Genomic DNA, 21,889 nt, shown 5'->3' with positions numbered 1-21,889 from the left:
GGGAGACAAAGAGCGAGATGGGTATAAGACCTGCTTAGAGAATGGCAGTGAATGCGAAAGTATACGATAGAAATCCCGTTTGCATTCGATTTGCTTATAAATTAAACCCGCCAATTGAACCTGTGGCGAACTGCTTTATAAGACCTTTCTAATAACACCACCTCGCAAACACCATCACGTCAATCTCAGAATAACACCATGACACACATTACATCAGAATCTACTCCCCTCCTCCCAGAGCCTGCCACTGAGCGCTCAATCTCCTACCAAAGCTCCCATCCCGCCTACGATGCGCGGCCACTACACCCCAATTACAGCAAGCATGAAGAATGCCATGTTGACTACAGCGACATTCTTCGTGACATCATCATTGGCTTCTCAGACGGTCTCACAGTACCTTTTGCCCTAACAGCAGGCCTGTCAAGTCTCGGCAGTGCAAAGGTCGTCATCATCGCTGGCCTAGCAGAGCTCTTCTCTGGCATGATCAGCATGGGTCTAGGCGCCTACCTCGCCGCCGTGACAGAGCGCGACGCGTATCATTCCCAAGCTGGTAAAAAGGAATTCGCGGTTCAAAATAGACCTGGTGACGAGCGCACAGGTGTTTACGATGTCTTGGAAAAGTACAGCGTCTCGCGAAGTGCCGCTGCACCTTTGGTAGACGAGCTCTGCAAGAACCCCACAGAATGGGTGCGCTTCATGATGGATTTCGAACTCAAGCTCGAGGAGCCCAATGTTCATCGTGCGTGGATCTCAGCGGTCACCATGGGATTGAGCTACTTCATCGGCGGACTGATCCCCATGATTCCCTACTTCGTCATGCCTCGCGTGCGCGAAGCATTGTTCGTATCGATTGGTATCACGGTCGCTGTGTTGTTGGTATTTGGATACGTCAAGAACTACGTCGCAATTCGCAATCATCGTGCGGGTGTCTGGGGAGCGGTGCAGACATTGGTCATTGGCATGTTGGCAGCTGGCACAAGCTATGCGATCGTGCGGGGTCTGGATTCGAACGATTCTTGAAGGATGGTGTGACTATGGCGCGACGGAGGCGTTTGGCTACGGCGTTAGGGTTCTTTTGGATGCGAGCAAAGTCCTCGTGATGGACGGTGTGATTCAGGATTTGGGTGCGATAGGGATAAAAGTGATGATATCAGAATATTCGTATTAACGACCGAAATGACAATACTCCATTCCTCCAAAGGCAGCGTTTGTTTGCCTAACCAAACAACCATCTCCCGTTCCTACCTCCTCCCCCACTTATTAGTAGTGATCTGTTCGGGTGGTCTCATCAACACTGACCTGTGAAAAAAAATGTGAAGCCATCACCCTCCCCAGAGTGATCGGAATTGAGTCATCCAGCCCACAAGGGAACAGGACGCCGCGTATCGCACTTCAGTTTTTCCCAAAACGAGCCTCGCAAAGACGTTCCCATAGAGGCAGCGTGACGAAAGCACGCGCTCTGAGTATTTCTGATATCTTTTGCAGACGTGACATTGACGCCAGGCCGTTACCGGCAGACCGACGGTTCTAGCAGGATGCTAGCTGTCGGTGATGGGTGAGGCTTACTCCGAATTTCCCACATGCGAAGAGTGATTGAGAGACAGCGCGAGGCGTGTCTCTCTGTTTGTAGCATGGAAACGCAGCGTTGGGGAGGGCGAATGGCTTGAGGAGGGAAAGATTTTGGAAGCAAGGAAGGTTTTTTTTATTGTGCGGATACAGCCGGGGTTAAGCCGGGTGGGGCTGTAGGGTACACCTAGTTGAGCTTTCTGCTTGAAGGAAAATACCTGTTACCCTCAAAAGTTTAATGATGGATCCTTGTAGCCCCGAGAGTTTGGTAGCGAATGTGATTGAAGATAGGTCTCCAGGGTGTGACTTCGACTTTTTCCTGCTCCCATGGCTTTGATGCCTCAAAATGGCGGTCGCCCAACTTTGACTTCTCGACTACAAGTCAACAACCACTAACAATAGGCTTGTCAAATCGTAAGGAAGTTTCACATCGTTCCTAGTCACCTCTAATGAGGAGCGATATATATCTCGTAGTGATTTAAGAATACATAAACCAACAGCAACTATAATAAGAGTCTTAAGATCTCTCATCAATGTATGGTTCTCGAACCTGGTCAGCCCCTGTCGCCTGGGCTGTATGAATTACTAGCACATTTTAAAGACATGCTCATGTTATACAGATACAAATGGAACTGAGATTCTCCCGAAAATCAAGAGAATAATTAAAGAATAAAAAAAGTCCGCAACTGTTCAGTTTCCAGTGGAAATTGCATGACCAAGCTTTCATTCAGACTGAGACTGTTTTCAAAGACATCACATTTACAATTAAGAGCAAACGTCTTCTACTCAAGATAAATGACTGCAACATCTATGAGACACTAGGTATAGGTATATGCCAGTTGGAAAGTTATAGTTCATCAGTGACCTCGTTCACTCATCTCATTGAGATTGCCCAGGGCGACGAGCGGGGAAGTTAAAGTTTGTTATTTCTTTATTCATTAACATAGGAATTATTTATATATGACGTTAAAGAGACGTTTCCGACCTGACCTCTGACCTCGCACTCTTATGATCCATATCCTTCATATGAACTAAGTATGTCTCATCATTGTCTCCATATTCCACCTCATATGTCCTATGACATTCAATGCCCACGGGGTCGACCCGTCTTTGTGATCGATCCGCTTGAGAAGTAGCATTTGTTCCAAGAGGAACACTGCGATTGTGAGTGTTGCCAGGCGTTTGCTTGTTGCTCTTGCTGCCGTAGTTGTAGTAGCGTTGGGAAGTACCAAGAATCTTGGGGAATAGGCGGACGAGAAGAATTCGGAGGGACGGCATGCAGGCGCAGATGATACCGACGTTGCCTTCGATGGTGGACCATTTTGATACAGCGAGGTATTCCCAGGTTGCGTTGGAGGTTTTGACGCCGGCTTGGACAGTGGCGTGAAGACGAAGAATACTCATGATTGTGACACTTATAAATGTTAGTGAGTGAAGAGTCTAAGGTGGCAGGGAATGAACTTACAAGATACCGACGCTGAACATCATGCCAACACCGATCTTCTTTCGCCAATCCAAGTTTAGTGACTTGAGTTGAGATAAGGGAATGCCAATGATCCAAACGTCGAGGGCGATGTTGATAGCGGCATTTGACCAAGTAACCGCGTTGATATCGGCACATTTGCCTTCATGTTGTCCATCCCACTTCAGCCAGAAGTAGTTGATAGGCCGACACTGGAAGATGGCCACGAAAATAAACACCAGCCCAAAGACAACCGTGAACGCAACAGTCCCCCAAAGTAACCTCCTGACATTCTGCGTCGGAAAGATTCTCAGGTAGAAGAACAGCATAGACAGCTTCAGAAACGTTTGCAGTGAGAAGTACATGATGGCCATGGTGTAGAAGAACATTCCGAACTGGGTGATCTGATCAGGTGTAACAGTCCAGATGTCGCGACCCATGCCGTTGGGAGCGAGACCACGAGAGTTGATGACGATGGAAGGAATGGCGACACACATTGTCAGTGCGATGAAGAGATCGTCAAGGCCGAGGGGGAGCTTCCAGTAGAGCTTTGTACCGAAGCGTTGGATGATGAAGATTCCTGTTATGATGGCCATGACTTCATTGAGGACTATGAATTGGGGTGAGTGGTCTCTGACTGGAGCGCCACATGCTGTGAGAGTAGCATTTTTCGTGCCTACCGATGTGAGTTGGTGCACAAGAAGAGACCAAGGTTAACATACTAAGGGCCTGTGGAATTGTACATGCGCGCATGACGCAGCCTTCGATGTCTTGTTGTAGTGCGGAATTAGTGCACATGCACTTCTGGTCTGTAAGTTCACATGTCGATCGCTCAACGGCCGACACGAAACAATTTGCCTAGGTCCCCGTCAGTCACAACTCACATGTGAAAGTCATGAAAAAAAAAAAAAAAAACTCACAGCACATTCCGGTAACGCAGACAAAGCAGAAGCAGCAGCAGAAGAAGACTCTTGTTGAGCAAAAGCCAGAGGCAGAGCCGCAAGGCAAGCGAAGATAGCCCCACGCGGTAGCCGCATCGTAAAAAGCAAGATGATTGAGAAACAGATGGATCTGGGGATTGGGTGGGAGAGGGTGGACTGATATGTAGTTGCAGGGCTAGACAAGATCGTCTGCAAGGGAACTTCAGCCCAGTTTTATGTCACTGCCCGAGCTGTGCTTCAGATTCGTACGTAAGTTCCGCGGTCAGACCCGCACAGACTGATCTGATTCAGTGTTTTGAGTCAGGACAGACATGGTAATGGGGAAAAGACAAGTCAAGAACAGGCTGAATACGATTAAAACAAGGTGAGCCAAGGCGGAAGAGGAGGTCCCAAGGAACCGGATCAGGATGAACTTAATAAGTTTGGTTGATGACTTGCAGTGGATACGGCGTTATCATTGGGGACAAAAGGTCCATTACTTGGTGTCTGATATTGACAGGTTCGTTTACGGTGGCCGCGGAATGAAAGAGGGAGGTGTCACTACATCTGTAGTGGTGGGTGAAACGTGAAACCGTCAATCGCTGGTCAGAACTCTAAAACCGGCACTTGAGCCGATGATCTTTTTTACTTTTTTACTTTACTCTACAGAACCAAGAAACTGGTTTTCTACGACGATCGTGGGCTTTGATGGTCAAAGCAAAAGAACAATGAAGATCACGCCTCGATATAGATTAAACATTTCAGATTCCCGAATCCTCCGAACTGGGGCCCGTAGATCACCACGAGTCTCCTCTTCAAGAACCACTCTCTTTACCTTTGCGCCCCTGCGATATCCACTAGACCCTCTTGGTGATGTATATCCGACATCAAACCGTGATATGGGTTCGCCTATTGCGCCACCGTTTGCCAAGCAGACTCGCATTCTCCATTTAGGCAAGCCACTCGCCGCCAGTCTAGAAATAACTCAACGTTCGTTCACCGTTTTGCGAGTTAAAGGGGGGGCTTTTCCTCTTTCTCCTCCCCTTCTCTTCAAAGGGGTCCGCGGTGTAGTGGGGAACGAGACGGAGAGACCCCTGAAGCTAAAGACGCTAGCTATAATGGCATCGGACCTTTTTCCAAGCAAAGATTGGTGAGAGGGCTGTGGCGAGTTGGAATGACCAGATGATGTTTCGGGGTGACAGCTGAGAAGGGGAATATATACCGTTTAGGTGCTGCGAGTATCATGCATTCATTAATTGGCGACCTCCTTGCTGAAACTCTCCTTGCGTGAGAATTTCTGCAGAATGGTCTAGCCCTGTAACTGCGGGACCCCGTGAAGATTCTGTCAAAAGTGGCGAATGTGGATGAACTTTTTGCTTTGACTTCAGACTACTTGACTCAGAAGCAAATATCCATGAGCAAAATCCCCTCTGCGATCCGCAATGCCATCTCAACAGGTTTCTTGTAAAGATCATTCACACGTGGCTATGACTGGGTTCGTCGATTGCCAAGGCGGCTGGAGTCCGGCTGGAACAACCGGGATCAGCATGGGTTCTTTTCTTCTTTCATATTTAATCTCCGGCGCCTGGAACCCTTCTCTACCTCGGGTAACTCGGCTATCAGAACCCCATATAGGTCCCCCTGGCATGTTAATGCACATCCCCCATGAGGGACCTGCCAAGAAGGGTTATTCGCGCGGGAGGGCAGCATGGCATTGCAAAGTCAAAGATGAACCAACAATCAACAAAGCTTGCTAGTGCGCGGTGAGAGCTGAAGGATCTAAAGCCTGCACTTCATGGACTGTAGATTGCAGGAACAGGGGCTTGTAAATGCTAAATTCTCGTGAATAAATACTCATTCTGTCCCGCCTAACCACGCCACTTTGTCACTCATTCCGCTCCAAACTACCCTCAAAATGAAGTCCTTCGTCTCCTTGGCGCTTCTGCCTCTAGCACTTCTCATCGATAGCTCCAGCGCCACAAACACTAGCTGTCGCTGCCTCCCAAGCGACAATTGCTGGCCTGCCGATAGCGTCTGGGCCAAGTTCAACAGCACCGTCAGTGGTGCTCTCATCAAGACTGTCCCCCTTGGCTCGCCATGCCACGATCCCAACTACGACGAGGCGGCTTGCGCTGCCGTCAAGGATTCGTGGAAGTGGCCCATGACACAGTAGGTTTTCCAATCTTTCTAGCGCCGAGCGCCACAAATTAACCAGAAACAGCATCGAGACTTCATCGTCGGTGATGCAGAATTGGTTCGCCAATCAGAGCTGTGACGCTTTCACTGCGGAGGAGAAACCCTGCACCCTTGGAAACTACGTGAGCTACGCCGTCAAGGTCTCGAATGCTCGCCAAGTAGCTGCCGCCGTTCAATTCGCAAACTACTACAACATCCGGCTAGTCGTCCGAAACACGGCTCATGAGTACGTTGCACCCCAGATTAAAGTTCGATAACCTTATTAACTTTATCGCTTTTAGCTACTTTGGTCGATCTACTGGTGCTGGCGGCCTCGCTATCTGGACTCATCATCTCAAGAACACTGAGGTTGTTCAATGGGCTGACAAGACTTACAACGGCCCTGCTTTCAAGCTTGGTGCTGGTATCCAGGGCTTTGATAGTGTTGAGTATGCTGACTCTCAGGGTCTTACCAGTGTCCCTGGTGAGTGTCCCACTGTAGGCCTTGCTGGCTTCACTCTGGGCGGTGGTCACTCTCCTCTCAGCTCCAGCTACGGTCTTGGTGCTGACAACACCCTCGAGTTTGAGGTTGTCACCGCTGCTGGTCGTATTGTCCGTGCCTCTGCCACCGAGAACAGTGACCTTTACTGGGCTCTCAGCGGCGGTGGTGGTGCCAGCTTTGGTATCGTCACTTCTATGACTGTTCGAGCTCACAAGACCACTACCATTGGTGGTGCCACTCTTACGCTGGTTGCTGGCACTGACAAGGATGTCTTCTACGATGCTGTCACCAAGTTCCACGAGCTTCTGCCAGCCATGATTGATCACGACGCTACAGTCACCTACATCCTCACCAGCGCTTATCTCTCCATCAAGCCTGTCACCATCGCCAACTCCACTGGCGACTATGTCCGTGATGAGGTTCTCGCTCCTTTCACAGCCTACCTCTCCAAGGCCGGCCTCACGCCCACCGTCTCATACACCACCCTGAGCTTCCGCGACCACTACGAGCTCTACAATGGCCCTCTGCCCGGTGGCCACCTGGAGGCCTCTCAGTTCCAGTTCGGCGGTCGTCTCATTCCCCGATCCGTTCTTGAGACTAACAACGTTGCTTTCAACAAGGCCCTCCGCAGCCTTGGTACCGCTGGTGTTCTCGTCGCTGGTAGCAGTGGCAAGTTCGAGAGCTACCCTGGCGTCTCCAATGGCGTCCCTTCATACTGGCGCAAGGCCGCTATTTCCCTGCAGATTGGAACTCTCTGGGACTCTACTCGCTGGGCTGACATGATCGCTGATCAGAAGAAGATCACCGAGGTTTACATGCCCCAGCTTAAGGCTGTTACTCCCGGCAGTGGCACCTACATGAACGAGGCTGACTTCAACGAGCCTGATTGGAAGAACGTTTTCTACGGTACTAACTGGGACCGTCTGAATGCTATCAAGAGGAAGTGGGATCCTAACTCCTTCTTCTATAACTTCAAGGGTGTTGGAAGTGAGGCTTGGACTGTGGCCAATGATGGTCGCATGTGCAGGGCGTAAGACTTGTAATGACTTCTATTAGCACATATTTCAATTGTATCATACAATTTAGCATTCATAACTTGCATAGCATGGGGTATTAGCATTCAACGGGGTATATATTATTAGAGTTCTTGAAGGCCTATTACGATACAGCTCTATTCTTCATGTGACATGTTTCTGAATAGTATTCTACGATGTAACTGATGGATAGTAAAGGAATTATGAAATTTAAATGGCTAACCCGATTCATCAAAGCCGAATGTTACCGTGCAAGCTGTAGTCATATATGCCACAGTCATCGCATTTTGTCGTAGCAACAGATCAAGTTTAACATATGTAATATAAGTGAAAAAACAATCTATTGAAGCCTGAATATATATATCTCGAAAGGAATGAAGGAGATGTAAAAGGTAAATGCAATCCCAGCCCGAATCCTATTCTATCCCGTACGTCACCATCACCTCTTCGCTAATGTAAAGCCGATATCCGTAAGAAAGCGCAGTGCTAATGCCTGACACCTCATATTCTAACTAACTTAGAAGCCGCCGTTAGGGTTGGGGTTAGGAATGACCTGTCCACCCTGCTGAACAGGAGGGATGACCGACTTGACAGTCTCAGCAGCAAGCTCCTTGTGTCTTCGGAGGCTGAAGTCCTGGTTATCAAAGTTCTGGTTGATGACGCCAACCATGCCGTTCTGGCAGTGGTCTCCCATCTGCTGAGCACAGTAGTACCAGATAGGCTTGGAGTCCTCAACCACAATCTGGAAGACATCAGGAGCCTGGCCCTCCTGGGTAGGGAAGTTGAAGCCGGCGAAGAAACCGCTGCCGTCGGCGAGAGGTTCGCAGGGCTCGCCGAAACTGGATTGGGCGACGGTGTGGTTCTTGGGGAGGAAGTGCCACTCGACAACGTCGCCGACTTCAGCGACGACGTTGTCGGGGTCGAAGCGGAGACCACCGAGGCCGGCGTTGACGGAGTGGGTTACACCGGTGAGAGTGACGGTCTTGTCGGGTGTTGAGCGGACGGTCTTGGAGGCGGGTGCCGCGGAGACAGTGGCGGCGAGGAGGAGAGTAGCGGAGACGATCTTGGAGAACATTTTGATGGTTTATGAGTTATGAAGTTGAAAGTGAGGTGAAAGAGTTGTTGAGTAGTGTGAAAGTGTAAGTTGTTTGATTGTTAGTGTTGTTGTGATAATGATAAAAATATTGCCAGTAGACCGGATATCTCCTTCATTATATAGACAATTGAATCTATCTAAAATCTATTTCAAATTCATCAAAGTCATCATCATCATCACAGTGTAACTCATCTCTCTGTGCCACCGCCTCAGCTGGGAATAGCAACCAGCTGTCCAACTCAGCCATCCCCGGAAGAGCTCTCCTCCGAGGCCTGTCAAGCCGGGATTTTCTCTGTCCCCATTGGCCAAAACATGATTCTAGCATGGCTGAGGGGAGCTGACTGTTTCTCGGCATTTAGTGAGCTGTAAGCGTGGTTTACACTAGCCCCCAAAGACTGCGCCTCAACGTGGAATGAATGATGAGATTCTTATTTTTATCTTAGTAAGAGGATTTCTATTGGTTGGAGGCATGAGAGTGCTTTTTGGCAAGCTGCTTATGTTTCAAGCCATGGGATTTGTTTGTGCGATGCTGGTGCTTGTCAAGTCGGGGAAGCTTACTTTGCATGGTGATGCCTGTATTGCCGACTATCCGAATACCATGCTTTTCTTCCTTCAGTGAAGAGCTTATATTAAAATTGCAAGAGACCTTGATTGAACAGGTTCGGCCGCTTCGGGTTTGACGACATCCGGCGCTATAATTGTCAAAGCTTTCTATACCGTCGGGCATAACAATCTCACTCAGCGGTGTCCTTGCCTTCATAGCGCCAAGCTCTTGGATTGCCCCCGATGCTCAATAAGCCAAAAAATTCCCTAACGGAAGGTAAAATCTCAAGGATACTCACCCAAGTACCAAAAATCAGAACGTGGCGATCACGCTGGGACAGCATCGCATGGAATTGACAATTCTGGTTAAGTGGCGCGGCCCCCATATTATTAGCATCAAACCTAAGAACACAGAATCTTTGGCCCAATGGGGATGTCTCTCTTTAATGCACGGCATATGTGTGGTGGCAGTGACCAAAGTCCTTTCTCAGCATAAGTGCAGTTCTGAGTTGGACAGCGGGCTTGACATGTTGTCAGCATTGCTGCATGGTTGTTAAAACGCAACAGCTTGAAACCCTCAGCTTGAACCAATAGCCTACCTACTGAAGGTGAAATCATGTGCATGGTGAGATAAGAATAAATAAACTACCAGCGTGCTACGAAAAGTATGCAATGACAAGTTCTGGGTCAGGGTTAGAATGGCCAGTACGAATCATCCCCATCAAGCCATCATAATCAGATGAAACGAATCACACTAGTCCATTGTGGCCTCGAGTCCCAGTAGCTCCGTACGCGTTCTAAGTTTAGTGTCATCATGGCCGTCGGGGCTCAGCCTCACGGACATTCAAGCATCACACTTGTAACGCATCATCCATACATAACCCCGCAGTATGTCATATTCGACTCCCAATCACAGAACGGGTGGCTTCCTCTTACTATCTTGAATCGCTGCTTGACTAAATATATCGGACCTCGATATAATTAACCAGACCTCTCAGTAGGATTAGACCGCTTCATGTTTTGTCTTGGTTATACAAGGATCCCTCGTCTCATTCTAATAACACTGCCATCGAGGATATCGAAATAGGCCACGCGGGGATAACGCTATATTTATGCAAGTAGACTCGTTAAGCAATCACTTGACATCACTTCTGATCCCCCAAACCGTTGTGGAGATAGACTGGCTGCCCAGGAAGGCTCTTTCGAGTCTGGAAGTACATTCTGCCCTTTAGAAGCGGAAACTGGAATGAAAGATGTACTAAAAGCGGTGAGGTTGATATCCTTGTCATGTAAGTTATGTGTCTTACCGGTAGTTCAAATTGAGAACGCTGAAAACGTGAACTGCATCCTTGAATATCTTCTCGGACCAGCTGACCGAGTCCCTGTCCATCGGCCATGAGTCAAGGCATAGAGGATTTGACAGTTTATCCACTTACATTTTGTTGATCGCAATGACCAATCTTTCTCGTGGCAGAAGCTCACCACTTGACAATAGAGCTGCCAATTTCGTCGCTGATGCGGCCCAGGTCAATAAATCTGAGCCATCAACGACCCAAATAGCAAAGTCAGGCGTTTGACTTTCTGGAAAGAATCTATCAGTAATAAGCTAAGTGAATAAGGAGTTTGATGGCATACTCTCAACTTCAAAGAGGCCCGATGGAGCATGGAAACATAGAGGCTGCCCTCTCTTCTCAAAGAATGTCATAATGTCTCCATACTGAATTCCTTTCCGTTCCAGCTCCTCCAACTGTGACAGCCCAAGCCCGCACCATTGAGAGTTAGCATAGCAACTTCCGATCAAGAAAATAATAAACAATACCATATAAATCAGGCAGCCGACAAGAGTCTTCTTACCAGCTCCGGCATCGCCTAGTACGCTCAGCGATCTCAAGGTCATGTTCTAGGGGGCAGCACGGCAACACGATGGGAATAACTGTCGCGTGATGAAAGACGATTTGCTTGAAGAATAAGCCAAGGCGGGGTAATCTGGAAAATAAACTAGAGTTGGTCAGCTTCAATTCGATTGGGCAATGTTTGCTTTTTCATGTCGTGAACCAACAGCTTTATGTTTGCCCAGGATGAATCAGCAGCCAGCCACAGACGCATCGTGCTCTTGGGACCTGGACCTACAATGCATGGTTCAAGCACTTTGTAGCAGAATGTTTGGTTGCGTTGGCAATGCTTGTGGCAGCTGGTAGCGATCCCTGGTCTTAGCTTTAGTCGGAAAAACTTGATCTACTTGGTGTGTTTCCCAATATCATGAACTATCAATGTCATGAACTATGTGCCGATGCTTGAAACCCTAAACCATTGCATTGAGAAAGAGAAATAGTTATCAAGAAAAAGGACTGTTCAATCATGATAAATTTTATTTGTTTGTACCCTTTAATATCTGTGTATGGTGACTATGAAGTTTGTTGACGATTGAACTATGATGAACAAGTTGAACCGCTTGGTCTTGACAGGTGCAGCAGAAACAAGCAACCACGATAAAGTTTATCCATTGGCATATCTTTACAAAGAAACCGTAGTGGTTTTAATATAAGGCTTGCTCCCAAGGCCATCACCCAGAAGCTGTTCCAGCTACAGAAATATGGTTCAGTGAGCTGTGAAGGCTGTTGACTTGGGGCGAGTATGCCTCACCCTCTGTCACATACGACCATAGCTCGTAGAAAATACGGGATCCCGTCTGCTCTCCCATAGTCAAGCTGCGAAGCGCTGGATTAGTAGTTGGGTCGGTGACGACCAGCGAATCCCCGGTGTTGTATGTTTTTTGGTGTTGAAACTAATTTTTGCTAGTCCCCACGATATCCACCTCAGCAAACCAACTTCCTTCGTAGATGGGTAGTTCAAGACCACCGGAAACATCACTGCTTGAAGGAGACTTTTGTGAATAATATTTCATTCTAAGTATATATGCTAAACAGATTCTCCAGCTCTTGTGTTATTGAGATCCATCGACATGGTTGATCCAGGCAAATATTAGGAATGTCCTCGGCCACCGCCGTCAAATCACTGCTGCTTACTGAGATAATCCAGTTATGGTCATCATAGGTCTGTTTGCGTCATAAGGGTCTCGGTGTTTTTCAATAGCGATATTCCTTGCATCTAGAAACAGTGAGATTCGACTGTTTTGTAAAAGATGTCAATGCTGTACTTACTGTTTACCCGAGCACCAGAAATGAGTATACCCACCGACAGAGTGATTAGATGTAGATTAAGTAAAGGCTATATTGAACACAGAAGATAAGTAGTACTCTTAGAGTTCTAAAGTAACCGGATCCCAAACAACTCGTACGTCACCAGCAGTTCGTGGCCTGCCCGTCAGCATACTAAGTGCTCGCTAGAAATTTTGATGAAATACATGCATACCTTGAGGTCCTGCTCGCTTTTGAATCAAATATTTATGTTACTCTCCGCGTGATTCTGATATTATACGGTTGTGAAAGATCTCAAGTATGAAGCCCGCACTTCCATGTGACTTGATGAGCACTTTTACCACCCATTGGCCATTGCCGACTCGGCGACTGGTAATATAAAAAGTCTCTAGCACCTAAATTTGCCATGGCATCCCGTCCAAGCCCAACTTCAGAACGTCCAACTTATTTGGACGTACTGGACAATGAACATCGGAAGGTACTCGAAAGAGCTGTGAGGAACCTCCTGAGCACGGAGGTAGCCGAGGTTATATACGCCCAGATTCTTGATGGACTTCCCACTGAAAAGTCTCTGAGAGACAGTTCTGACTATGTTAAAGATCATCCCGTTCATAGCATCCAACACACCGAGATTTGCCCCGGATATGTAGAGAAAGCCCGCGAATTTAGCAATCAGTTTGACTTATTACAGCTACAAATAAAGTTCAAAGTGAGTCTCCGATTTCAGAGAGTTCCGTGTATGGCACTCATACTTGCTTAGACAATCAAAGCCTTTGAAGATGCACTACCAGGCTCAGAACAATTCAGTCTTCGACTGATCGAACTCGTTGCCGTGGCTTTTCATGAGATCGGCGCTCATCTCTTTGATCTCGATGACGGTGCTCACAAGCACAAAGTCTACGAAGAATGGAGGCAAACTGTACTAGAAGAAAAAGAACGCATGGGTTGAGTCACAACGATACTATGATCCTCCTCCTATCGCCTTTTGCCATCGAGCATATCGATATCCTGAGCAGTATCCAAAAGGTTTAGCTGATGTTGCTGGCTATTGGGCTGAGTCTAAAATCCTCGGTGGGGTCGTTTTATTCGACCGTGGTGAGACTGAGCAAGATGTATGATATTTTGATTCTTGATTATACAGACCAAAAGCTGACAATAATTTCGCTTGGAACAGTGCAATGCCATGTGGATCCATGGAGACCTGATTAGAGGCCCGAGAACTCTCTACTCACCTACCAAGGAACAATTCGATGCCTTGACCAGGTTCCTCACTAACCCATTAGAGGAAGGTTTAACATGCCCATTTCCTATACATGGAGCAAGCGTTAACAGACCACGATGGCATCCATATCACGCATTCGCATACTATCACATCTTCCGTGATAGGTATGAGAGGAAGCTTCCGCCAAACCCACCACAACCAGGCTGCGTTGAGGATGGGATGGACTGGCCAGAACTTGACGATCGGCGTATTCTTCTGCTGGGGGGGTTTTCTAACGCTCAAGGCGAGCCATACGTCAATGACGACGAGTATGCTGCGGCTACAGTGAGGATCAAAAACATCACGCCTTCTTCGCCTCTTTGGCGACCATCTGAGATCTAAATTGAAGCTTAAAGCGGCATTTATTGGGTGTCAAGAGGCAAACGTGGGATACAGGTTATGGTCTCGAGATGATACACGAAATTTGGAGCAACATCACAAGAAATGAGTGACTAGGTCTATTCTCAGCAGTCAAAGGAATTGATACGTTTCATTATGGTGAGAGTTTGAGAAAATAAACTGGTCAAAGAGCAAGCTAAGTTCATCATAAACTATGCTAAATATATACCAGCAAGCTAGATTTATCATAAACTACCCTCAAGATACCATAAGCAAGCGAATTTCATCATAAATGATCCTAAAGATATCCTAATACCACCTTAGCTTTTTTATCACTTGGGATACTCAAGCTCTCAGCCACAAGTCTCAACCGCAAATAACACATCTGGCTAATACCCCTCGCGTAGCTTTTAACAGCTACATCCACACACACCAGGCAGAACACAGTTCTTTCCACAGCCATATGGAAGTCCATTTGTTCCGCAGTCCTCCCACTTGCACCTGGTCCACGGCCCGACCCCTCCGGCCGTAGCGGTCCAGCACCATTTGCCGCTCCCTTTCTCACCGCAGCTCTTCCAGCAGTACTTTTCTGAACACCCGTACGGTGCTTTTTAGTAGCAGCGCCTCTTTTGGAAGAGCTTGGAAACACCCGTTGGGGTTGTATCAGGGACATCCCCTTCCTCGAAGGGGGCTAGAGAGGCTCCCTCGGCGGAATCAAGGGTGCGGTTGCGGCCGAGGGGATGATCGGCGCAGAGGCGAAGATCCGAGGGCTCTACACCATCAGGGAGACTTCCGGGGGTGGCCTGAAGAATTCCGAGATCTCCACAAACAGCTTCGGCACCCGAGATAGTGGAAGATACAGCAGAAATCAGGGTTGAGTAGGCGAGAACGAGAATAGCGCTGTCGTATTTCATCGCGACTGATGAATGTAAATTGAAGATAGAACGTGTTTGAGTAGTAGATGTGTTATTTGCAGTTGAGACTTGTGGCTGAGAGCTTATATCAGCACAGAGAACTTTGTGTTTGAGCAGTGAACAGGTGCTTGAACGGGAGCTGTTGCGGATGAATTGCACTAAAGACTGAGGATTATCCAGGCCTATTTACACTTATTGCAAAGACTTTTCTTCCAGAGGAGAAGAGTATTGGTATCTGCTCAACAATTTGAGGCAGTACAGTAAGCATGAGAAGCCCTGTTAATGCTGTTGGTCGCCATGACGCCCTGCAGCCCAGCGTTGCTCAAGGCCGTCCCTGACTTGATACCGGCTATTATCAATATTGAACAAGAAACCACACTCCTTGTCAAGCCCTTAATCATTAATCATTTACAAGATTAGGGCACGACGGAAAGTTCATCTACTGGAGGAAGTTAATCAAATGAGCAAAGGTACGTGGATAGAGTTATTATTAGGTACCAGCCTAGCTAAGAGTCTCTCCCTGTCACAAAATTGATCAAAGGTACAGTAGCGTCAAAAAAGCAGGCTGGTTTAAAAATTCCAAATTCTAAGAGAAAGGTGTATAGCCAAGGGTCAAGACGGATGGTGACTCAGCCCCTTGTCAAATATCTCATGAAAAGAGTAATCGCCGTGGGAATAACCACGCAAACCGAACCTTTCATACATCCATGAGTTGCCTATTCGGGTTTGTTAGTCTAGAACGAGCGGAATATACGAGTAATATGCCTCTGTAAGCGAATGACCCTGGTGAGCCAAGACGGTCTGGATCGCATATGTGTCTCACTTAGTTGACAGCAAATGAAGCTTTGCGCAAAATTCACAGGGGAACGGAACCTTCTGAACAAATCATGGTTCTGGAGTACAATGTGACCAATTGGCAGTCAGGTATCAACCAGCATGATATGATCATGAGAACGTGATCACAGCCAACAACCAACAGTCAAAAACGCCGCATTCGGACATAGTACCTGATATTCTGATAGCGAGGATACCGATCAAACCGCGAAATTAGATATATTCATTTGAACTTAACTCGTGGCCACCCCGCTGCTTCCCATCTTTTCAAAAACACCAAACCTTGCCTCTTCGTTCGCAGCCATCACAGGATTCTACTTGCTTCATTTTCCATCCAAAATGTTCGTTTCAAGGTCCGCCATTGTTGGCCTACTGCTGCCCTCAGCATCCGCTGTTTCACGTAAGTGTATACCAAGACTCAACCTCTTTCCAGTGAGGTATTAACTTAGGGAATAGTCACATACAGCAAACTCTATGACAACAACTCGATCCCTGTTAGCCAACTGGCATGCTACAAAAACGGCCTTATCATGGATGGGCAGCCAGAATGGCAAACTATTGGGGACATCCCGCATTCGATCACCGGTCTTGAACAAGTCGATGGACCAGATTCTCCCCTTTGCGTTTCCCGCTGGATACTTACATATGGTGAGACTTCCAGACCCGTGCTTATCCTAGATAGCGCAAAGGAGGGGTTCGTATCGACTCTTGATGCATTGAACTGGCTTACGGGTAACAAGGGCGAAGAGCTTGGAAAAGTCGAGGTGAAGACTACTAGGGTTGATCGCACGAATTGTGCCTTTCCCCTGAGGAGATACAGAAGGGACTCTGATGTGTCTTGGTGGTTTTTACCTGGCATCTGCCTCGCAAATAGTTTCTTGGAGGGCATCTTTTGCCGTCTCTTCTCATCATCCTCCTGGGTTCAATCTTTTACTGTCAGTTGGATCCCAAAGCGAATCGAATAGTGCTTAGCTAGTGATGTGTTCTGAGAGAATTGGCATACTTATAAAGCCTAGTCGTAGGTAGCAGTAGCACTAGAAAGCACGGTTAATTGCCGCCCTATAAATATCATTCAATGAGGCTGAACTACACCCTAAGCTCCTCCGAGAGATCCGAGCCTAGAGCTCTCATTTCGGCACGGAAGCTATATAAAAGGAACGGAAAGAAATACAGCAACGGTTAGATCGTCGCAATTAAATAGGACGGCCTACGTTGTAAGTGGTGGATGATTTATGAAACAGAACCTTGCAGACAGCCGTACTTTGCCTATTTAGGCGATTCGGATAGTGTCTGCCGAAATCTCCAGGGTTGATCAGGAGATCGGAGAAAGTATATAAAAGACAAAGTATCCTTATTGATTGCGTTAACGGTATTGTTCGTTATTGAATACGTTGCTGCCTGTTCAGATATCACGTCACGGGCAAGATGAAGGTGGCTGTATTGACCCTTTTTATGACCGCTGTGTCGGCCGCCTCACTCCCTGTAAGTCTCGCCATCGTTAACAAGAGGCACTGCTAATCTTTGGATGCAGAGCTATAGATTTGTCGGAAGAGTCAACCCGGCGACTAAGCAGCTCACATGGCCGAGCACCGGAGTGGCCTTCACATTCAAGGGAACTACCGCTAGTATTAAGATCGACGGCATCACCGGGACATCAAGCGCAGATTTGATCATCGACGGCGGCAGTCCAATTCTTATTAAAAATGTAGAGGGAACTTCGATCTCGACTCCAAAGCTCACAAAGGGTACCCATACCGTTGAGCTTCGCAAACGATCAGAAGCCTCTTTCGGTGTCTTCCGAGTTACCGGCGTCAACACGGATGGCCAACTGCTCGAGAATGTGGCGCCAAAGCGCAAAATTGAGATCATTGGCGACTCCATCACCGTTGGATACGGCCTTGATGGCGTTCTGCCTTGTGTCGACTCAGCCGTACTGCAGAACAATGGCAAAACATACGGTGCCGTGGCAGCGAGAGCTTTGAAGGCGGACTATAGTGTCGTCGCCTGGAGCGGCAAGGGCCTTATCCGCAACTATGCCCAGAACCCCCCTGATACTTCACCAACTATGCCAGTTCTCTACACGCGCTACGGGGCCAACGACGCCGACAACAGTTTCACGTTCCCTAGTTCGTGGGTTCCTGATGCTGTGGTGATCAACCTGGGCACAAATGACTTCAGCTACCTAAACGTGCGCCAGCCAGTCAACCCTGCCGATCTCACCAAAGCCCTGGTCAAGCTGGTCAAGAGCATACAGCCACACTATCCAAAGGCTCAGTTCTTCTTTGTTTCTTCCCCGCTCCTCAGCGATAGCTACCCCACTGCAACTGATGCGCAGAAGTCCACACATGTCAAAGTTCTTAAGGACGCTATGCAACAGCTGACTGGTGTCAAGACCCATCTGGTTGATTGGCCTACTCAGGGTTCTGATGCAGGATGTGACTATCACCCTAATGCTGCAACGCAAGCCAAGGGCGGCGCACTTCTGGAGGCCTCTATTAAGTCAGCTCTAGGATGGTGAGTGCCGAAAGACAGTGGTAAGCGATTATGAAAAGGCAAATTGGTATCGAGTGAGGTTTCTTTAGCTCCGAGTGAAGTCAGATAAGATGAAAGTGATGGATGAATGGAAAGCTACTCACTCTAATAAAAAACGATTGGCATGATTTTCTTATTGGCAATTTCTAGCAAAACTATAGTATATCAGCTCGTATAACAACTATTTTCATAAGCTGATCATCTCTCTGCATAGCCTCGTTTGTGCATATTATCCTTGCAATATTTATCCAGTCACATCATGCAGGCGGGGCCATATTGCACTGGTCCAACATGACTTAAATAGTTCACAGCCCGATTCTAGCTGATCCCTTCATGCTTTTGTTTCACTCTCCTGTTTTACTGATCATCTCAAAATGGATCCGATTACAGCATTTCAAGTCGCTGCCTCAGTCATAACCTTCGTGGAATTCGGGCGCAATATTCTCACTGAAGCCCGTGAGGTATACCAATCTCCGTCGGGGACACCGTCAAAGGTCGCTCAGCTGGGCCAAGTCGCAAAAGACCTCGCCGCTGCTGGAGATAGCGTGTCGGAATCCCTGATCAAAAGTGCTCCAAACTCCAGCGCAGCTTCCGATGAAAAGCTCTTGAGGCTATGCGGAGAATGCAACACCATCAAGAATGAGTTTCAGCAAGCTCTGACCAGGTTTCAAGCACGAGGAAATAACAAATTAAATCATGCTGTTAGCAGCGTTTCTGTAGCATTTAAGACGATTTGGTCTCAGAGCAAGATTGATGAGCTTGATCAACAGCTTCGACGGATACAGTCAGAAATGACTATGGCTGTTCTTATGTCGCTTTGGTGGGTTCCAATAATTGATGCCTACAATTTCAATTCCTTCCTAATAAAATTGACTTAGGGAGAGGGAAACGGTTGAAGGCAAGTCTCAAAAGCAATATCTGGAAAGGATAGAAGCAAGCATCAACCAAACCAACAATAGACTCGACAACGTGATGCATGATCTGATACAGACCTCTTATGGGAACACTCCAGAGGGTATCGATAATCGGACCCAGCTACTCAGAGAATTATCGAGAATTAATTGGAAGCCGGATCGTGTCATGGTTATTGATGACGAAGAGACAACAGAACTGTTTCAGCAAGACATCATCGACAGCCTTTGGTTCTCGTCAATCGAATCTAGGGACAGGTCGATCCCAGATCCATACAAGTCCACATATAATTGGATCTTCAGTGAATATTCAGATACCAAGTTTGTTGAGTGGCTCAGAGGATCTGATGATCCTCTCTACTGGATCACTGGGAAGGCAGGCTCTGGGAAGTCTACGCTTATGAAGTACATCGTTCACCATGCATCTACCATAGCGCACCTGGGTCATTGGGCTGGCAAATCTCCTATCTTGTTTATTTATTTCTATTTCTGGGAGGCAACTACACAACCTCTCCAGTATACCCAGGAAGGCCTTTTGCGCACTCTCCTCTGGCAGTCTTTCAAAACCAGACCAGAATTAATTCCTGTCGTGACTCCACACCGCTGGACAGCAAAGTTCGCTCTACACGGCTTGGGAGGCTCCTCTCCTGAGTGGACGTTGGACGAATTAGAAGAAACATTTCGGAACCTGGCTTCACTTAACGGCTCATCTTTCAACTTGACTATGTTTATTGACGGGCTTGATGAGTTCGATGGCGAGCCTGAGGCTTTGGTAGGATGGGTGAAGCGGGCTGTCGAGAAGTTCGGCATCAAAGTTTGTGTTGGAAGTCGCCCCTGGACTGCTTTCGCCGATGGCTTTGAACAGCATCCTTCACTTACTATGCAGCATCGTACAGCATCAGATATCGAAGCTTACGTTGATGGCCATTTCAACACCAGCCCGGCTTTCAAACAATGGCAAGCAATATCTGTTAAAGAGACAGAAAAGCTACGACAACAGTTTCTGATCAAGGCTGACGGAGTTTTCCTCTGGGTCTATGTGGTAGTAAAGGACCTTATGTCAGCTTTAGCCAAAGGCAAGAGCTTGAAAGAACTCCATGCGATCCTGGATGCTTTACCTGTGGACGTCATAAAGATGTACACCAAGATATATGAAAACCTTGACCCAAATGAAGCTGCAACAGCCTCTCGCTATCTAGCCGTACGGCTCGCTTCCGCGATCTCGCTCACTACCGATGTATTATGGTCTATTGAAGAGAAATCGACGGCTCCTCCACATGATCCGTATGAGTCTGACCTAAGGGACGGCATAATCGAGAGACGTCTGGATAGCTCCACACGAGGGATGTTGGAGCTCTCAAGAGGCTACATCGAATTCCATCACAGGAGCGTCAGGGAGTGGTTACTACTCGATGATGTCTCGCAACTAATGGAGTCCAGGCTCCCTACAGATTTTAATGCAACCCTTTTGCTATTGCAAGAGCACATCCGGGGCTTGAGCTATTACGGCTCTTCGCGTTGGGACTACTTCTGGCCGTTCATGGCTGAGGGAGTAGTTGAGTCATTCTGGGCTGCTATCGCCATAGCCTTTCAATATGCAAACATGGCCAGTGGATCGGCGGCTGTAACACAGTCAATGATTTGCATGTTGGATAGATTTCAACATGTTCTCGATGAAAAGGCAAAATTAATAGTCGAGGCTAGGTTTCGGAGCAAGATTGAGAAGCCCGATCCCTGGATGCTTCGGAAAGCTGCCGGCGACAACGAACTCAATCCACAGACACGACCACCGCCTCAGTCATCTCAGTCTATCTTCTCTCCATTCTCCAAGTTGTACAGCAGTAGTCAAAGGTTGATGCAGAGAATGAAGAACACAAAAGCCCAAGAGCACCATACGGCTTACCAATGGTTTTTCTCCCAAGACGACAACTTCCGGATCACTGCAGAAGATAGCTTCGTTGGTGTGGCTGCTCAGTACGCTGTAGTTCCTTATGTAATGGCGAAAATCAAGGAGAACAAACAACTCGTCAAACAAAGAGATGACCAAAGATCGCTTCTCCACAACGCGATTTTCGGGTTCCGGATGTACCGAGAATGTTGGTTTTATTTTAAAGATGTTGAAGATGAGGACGGGTCATATTATCCAAGATTGGAATTGGTGAAAGGGTTGCTGGATGCTGGAGCAGCGACAAAAGGGCATATACATCTTCCAAAAGCTGGCCCAGTTTATCAAGTCCCAGAAGATTTTGATTACGTAGATGTTATACAGAGTCTTCCAAAAGATGCACGAGAGGCGACTGGACCAGAAGAGTATTGGAATGAGGTTATACGACTTCTCCAAAAGAAGAAGAGATGGGAGTTTGGTCATCGAAAGAATCAGTCGACTACATAAATTGGTAGATGCGAGCAGACGGATATAATCACCGCGGCCCTCGACTGAACCTATAAGTCCACAATAGAAACAGTTATACTCCTTATCATGATAGTTAGGCACCATCCGAGGAAGAAAGACCCTGGCCCTCATACAGTCAAGCTCGTGCGAATTGTATGCGGTGTTGTTCAAAATGGACCACCATTGCAATGTAAGCCATCAAAGTCGAGAATATGGACCCCTCGAAGAAGGGAATCACTCCTTCATTCGG

General features: G+C 47.5%; 9 protein-coding genes and 1 non-coding gene across 11 annotated transcripts; 6 read left to right on the top strand and 4 right to left on the bottom strand.

Moving 5' to 3' along the window:
- Position 1: 1 nt before the first annotated feature.
- FOIG_06887 (uncharacterized protein) lies at positions 2 to 1,937 on the top strand. The gene has a single exon (XM_031206125.1). The coding sequence runs from the start codon at positions 199 to 201 to the stop codon at positions 1,018 to 1,020; it is 822 nt and encodes a 273-aa protein (XP_031064849.1). The 5' UTR covers positions 2 to 198; the 3' UTR covers positions 1,021 to 1,937.
- Positions 1,938 to 2,464: 527 nt separating this feature from the next.
- Positions 2,465 to 4,370, bottom strand: FOIG_06886 (uncharacterized protein). 2 transcript variants are annotated; one of them, XM_031206123.1, is made up of 4 exons: positions 3,949 to 4,370; positions 3,751 to 3,886; positions 3,032 to 3,704; positions 2,465 to 2,980 (listed from the first exon to the last, which is right to left on the bottom strand). In XM_031206123.1, exons 1-4 carry the CDS (start codon positions 4,063 to 4,065, stop codon positions 2,533 to 2,535), a joined length of 1,374 nt encoding a protein of 457 aa, XP_031064847.1. In that variant the 5' UTR covers positions 4,066 to 4,370; the 3' UTR covers positions 2,465 to 2,532. The 2 variants fall into 2 exon arrangements, with proteins under 2 accessions (XP_031064847.1, XP_031064848.1); XM_031206124.1 differs by having other exon boundaries at positions 3,032 to 3,886.
- Positions 4,371 to 5,214: 844 nt separating this feature from the next.
- Positions 5,215 to 7,794, top strand: FOIG_06885 (uncharacterized protein). Its single transcript, XM_031206122.1, has 3 exons — positions 5,215 to 6,117; positions 6,170 to 6,370; positions 6,426 to 7,794. Exons 1-3 carry the CDS (start codon positions 5,864 to 5,866, stop codon positions 7,657 to 7,659), a joined length of 1,689 nt encoding a protein of 562 aa, XP_031064846.1. The 5' UTR covers positions 5,215 to 5,863; the 3' UTR covers positions 7,660 to 7,794.
- Positions 7,795 to 7,981: 187 nt separating this feature from the next.
- FOIG_06884 (uncharacterized protein) lies at positions 7,982 to 8,920 on the bottom strand. Its single transcript, XM_031206121.1, has one exon. It carries the CDS (start codon positions 8,732 to 8,734, stop codon positions 8,177 to 8,179), a length of 558 nt encoding a protein of 185 aa, XP_031064845.1. The 5' UTR covers positions 8,735 to 8,920; the 3' UTR covers positions 7,982 to 8,176.
- A 1,681-nt stretch (positions 8,921 to 10,601) lies between these two features.
- On the bottom strand, positions 10,602 to 11,195 carry FOIG_06883 (uncharacterized protein; the record flags this gene model as incomplete). Its single annotated transcript, XM_031206120.1, has 3 exons — positions 10,602 to 10,680; positions 10,735 to 10,879; positions 10,934 to 11,195. 3 exons carry the CDS (start codon positions 11,193 to 11,195, stop codon positions 10,602 to 10,604), a joined length of 486 nt encoding a protein of 161 aa, XP_031064844.1.
- Positions 11,196 to 11,953: 758 nt separating this feature from the next.
- On the top strand, positions 11,954 to 12,069 carry FOIG_06882. Its single transcript, XR_004093432.1, has one exon. It is a non-coding gene; the product is annotated as a 5S ribosomal RNA (ribosomal RNA).
- A 793-nt stretch (positions 12,070 to 12,862) lies between these two features.
- Positions 12,863 to 14,059, top strand: FOIG_06881 (uncharacterized protein; the record flags this gene model as incomplete). The annotated part of the gene is made up of 4 exons (XM_031206119.1): positions 12,863 to 13,165; positions 13,217 to 13,351; positions 13,383 to 13,568; positions 13,631 to 14,059. 4 exons carry the CDS (start codon positions 12,863 to 12,865, stop codon positions 14,057 to 14,059), a joined length of 1,053 nt encoding a protein of 350 aa, XP_031064843.1.
- A 178-nt stretch (positions 14,060 to 14,237) lies between these two features.
- Positions 14,238 to 15,214, bottom strand: FOIG_06880 (uncharacterized protein). Its single transcript, XM_031206118.1, has one exon. It carries the CDS (start codon positions 14,727 to 14,729, stop codon positions 14,355 to 14,357), a length of 375 nt encoding a protein of 124 aa, XP_031064842.1. The 5' UTR covers positions 14,730 to 15,214; the 3' UTR covers positions 14,238 to 14,354.
- Positions 15,215 to 17,143: 1,929 nt separating this feature from the next.
- On the top strand, positions 17,144 to 18,585 carry FOIG_06879 (uncharacterized protein). Its single transcript, XM_031206117.1, has 2 exons — positions 17,144 to 17,286; positions 17,336 to 18,585. The coding sequence occupies exons 1-2, from the start codon at positions 17,230 to 17,232 to the stop codon at positions 18,320 to 18,322; spliced, it is 1,044 nt and encodes a 347-aa protein (XP_031064841.1). The 5' UTR covers positions 17,144 to 17,229; the 3' UTR covers positions 18,323 to 18,585.
- Positions 18,586 to 18,710: 125 nt separating this feature from the next.
- FOIG_06878 (uncharacterized protein) lies at positions 18,711 to 21,811 on the top strand (the record flags this gene model as incomplete). The annotated part of the gene is made up of 2 exons (XM_031206116.1): positions 18,711 to 19,156; positions 19,215 to 21,811. 2 exons carry the CDS (start codon positions 18,711 to 18,713, stop codon positions 21,637 to 21,639), a joined length of 2,871 nt encoding a protein of 956 aa, XP_031064840.1. The 3' UTR covers positions 21,640 to 21,811.
- Between the last annotated feature and the right edge of the window lie 78 nt (positions 21,812 to 21,889).

The sequence above is a fragment of the Fusarium odoratissimum genome (assembly GCF_000260195.1).
Source record: "Fusarium odoratissimum NRRL 54006 unplaced genomic scaffold supercont1.9, whole genome shotgun sequence".
In the NCBI taxonomy this organism is placed as follows: Eukaryota; Fungi; Ascomycota; class Sordariomycetes; order Hypocreales; family Nectriaceae; genus Fusarium; species Fusarium odoratissimum.
This window is presented reverse-complemented; position numbering and strand designations above follow the sequence as displayed.

What these genes read in the sequence shown, in the direction of transcription:
- FOIG_06887 (XM_031206125.1), top strand. Translation starts at nt 199, where the DNA reads ATGACACACATTACATCAGAATCTACTCCCCTCCTCCCAGAGCCTGCC.
- FOIG_06886 (XM_031206123.1), bottom strand. Translation starts at nt 4,065, where the DNA reads ATGCGGCTACCGCGTGGGGCTATCTTCGCTTGCCTTGCGGCTCTGCCT. An exon ending in TACAATTCCACAGGCCCTTA is followed by an intron (nt 3,705 to 3,750) that starts GTATGTTAACCT and finishes TCACATCGGTAG; the next exon opens with GCACGAAAAATGCTACTCTC. An exon ending in ATGTTCAGCGTCGGTATCTT is followed by an intron (nt 2,981 to 3,031) that starts GTAAGTTCATTC and finishes AACATTTATAAG; the next exon opens with TGTCACAATCATGAGTATTC.
- FOIG_06885 (XM_031206122.1), top strand. Translation starts at nt 5,864, where the DNA reads ATGAAGTCCTTCGTCTCCTTGGCGCTTCTGCCTCTAGCACTTCTCATC. An exon ending in TGGAAGTGGCCCATGACACA is followed by an intron (nt 6,118 to 6,169) that starts GTAGGTTTTCCA and finishes AACCAGAAACAG; the next exon opens with CATCGAGACTTCATCGTCGG. An exon ending in GTCCGAAACACGGCTCATGA is followed by an intron (nt 6,371 to 6,425) that starts GTACGTTGCACC and finishes TATCGCTTTTAG; the next exon opens with CTACTTTGGTCGATCTACTG.
- FOIG_06884 (XM_031206121.1), bottom strand. Translation starts at nt 8,734, where the DNA reads ATGTTCTCCAAGATCGTCTCCGCTACTCTCCTCCTCGCCGCCACTGTC.
- FOIG_06880 (XM_031206118.1), bottom strand. Translation starts at nt 14,729, where the DNA reads ATGTCCCTGATACAACCCCAACGGGTGTTTCCAAGCTCTTCCAAAAGA.
- FOIG_06879 (XM_031206117.1), top strand. Translation starts at nt 17,230, where the DNA reads ATGAAGGTGGCTGTATTGACCCTTTTTATGACCGCTGTGTCGGCCGCC. An exon ending in TGTCGGCCGCCTCACTCCCT is followed by an intron (nt 17,287 to 17,335) that starts GTAAGTCTCGCC and finishes CTTTGGATGCAG; the next exon opens with AGCTATAGATTTGTCGGAAG.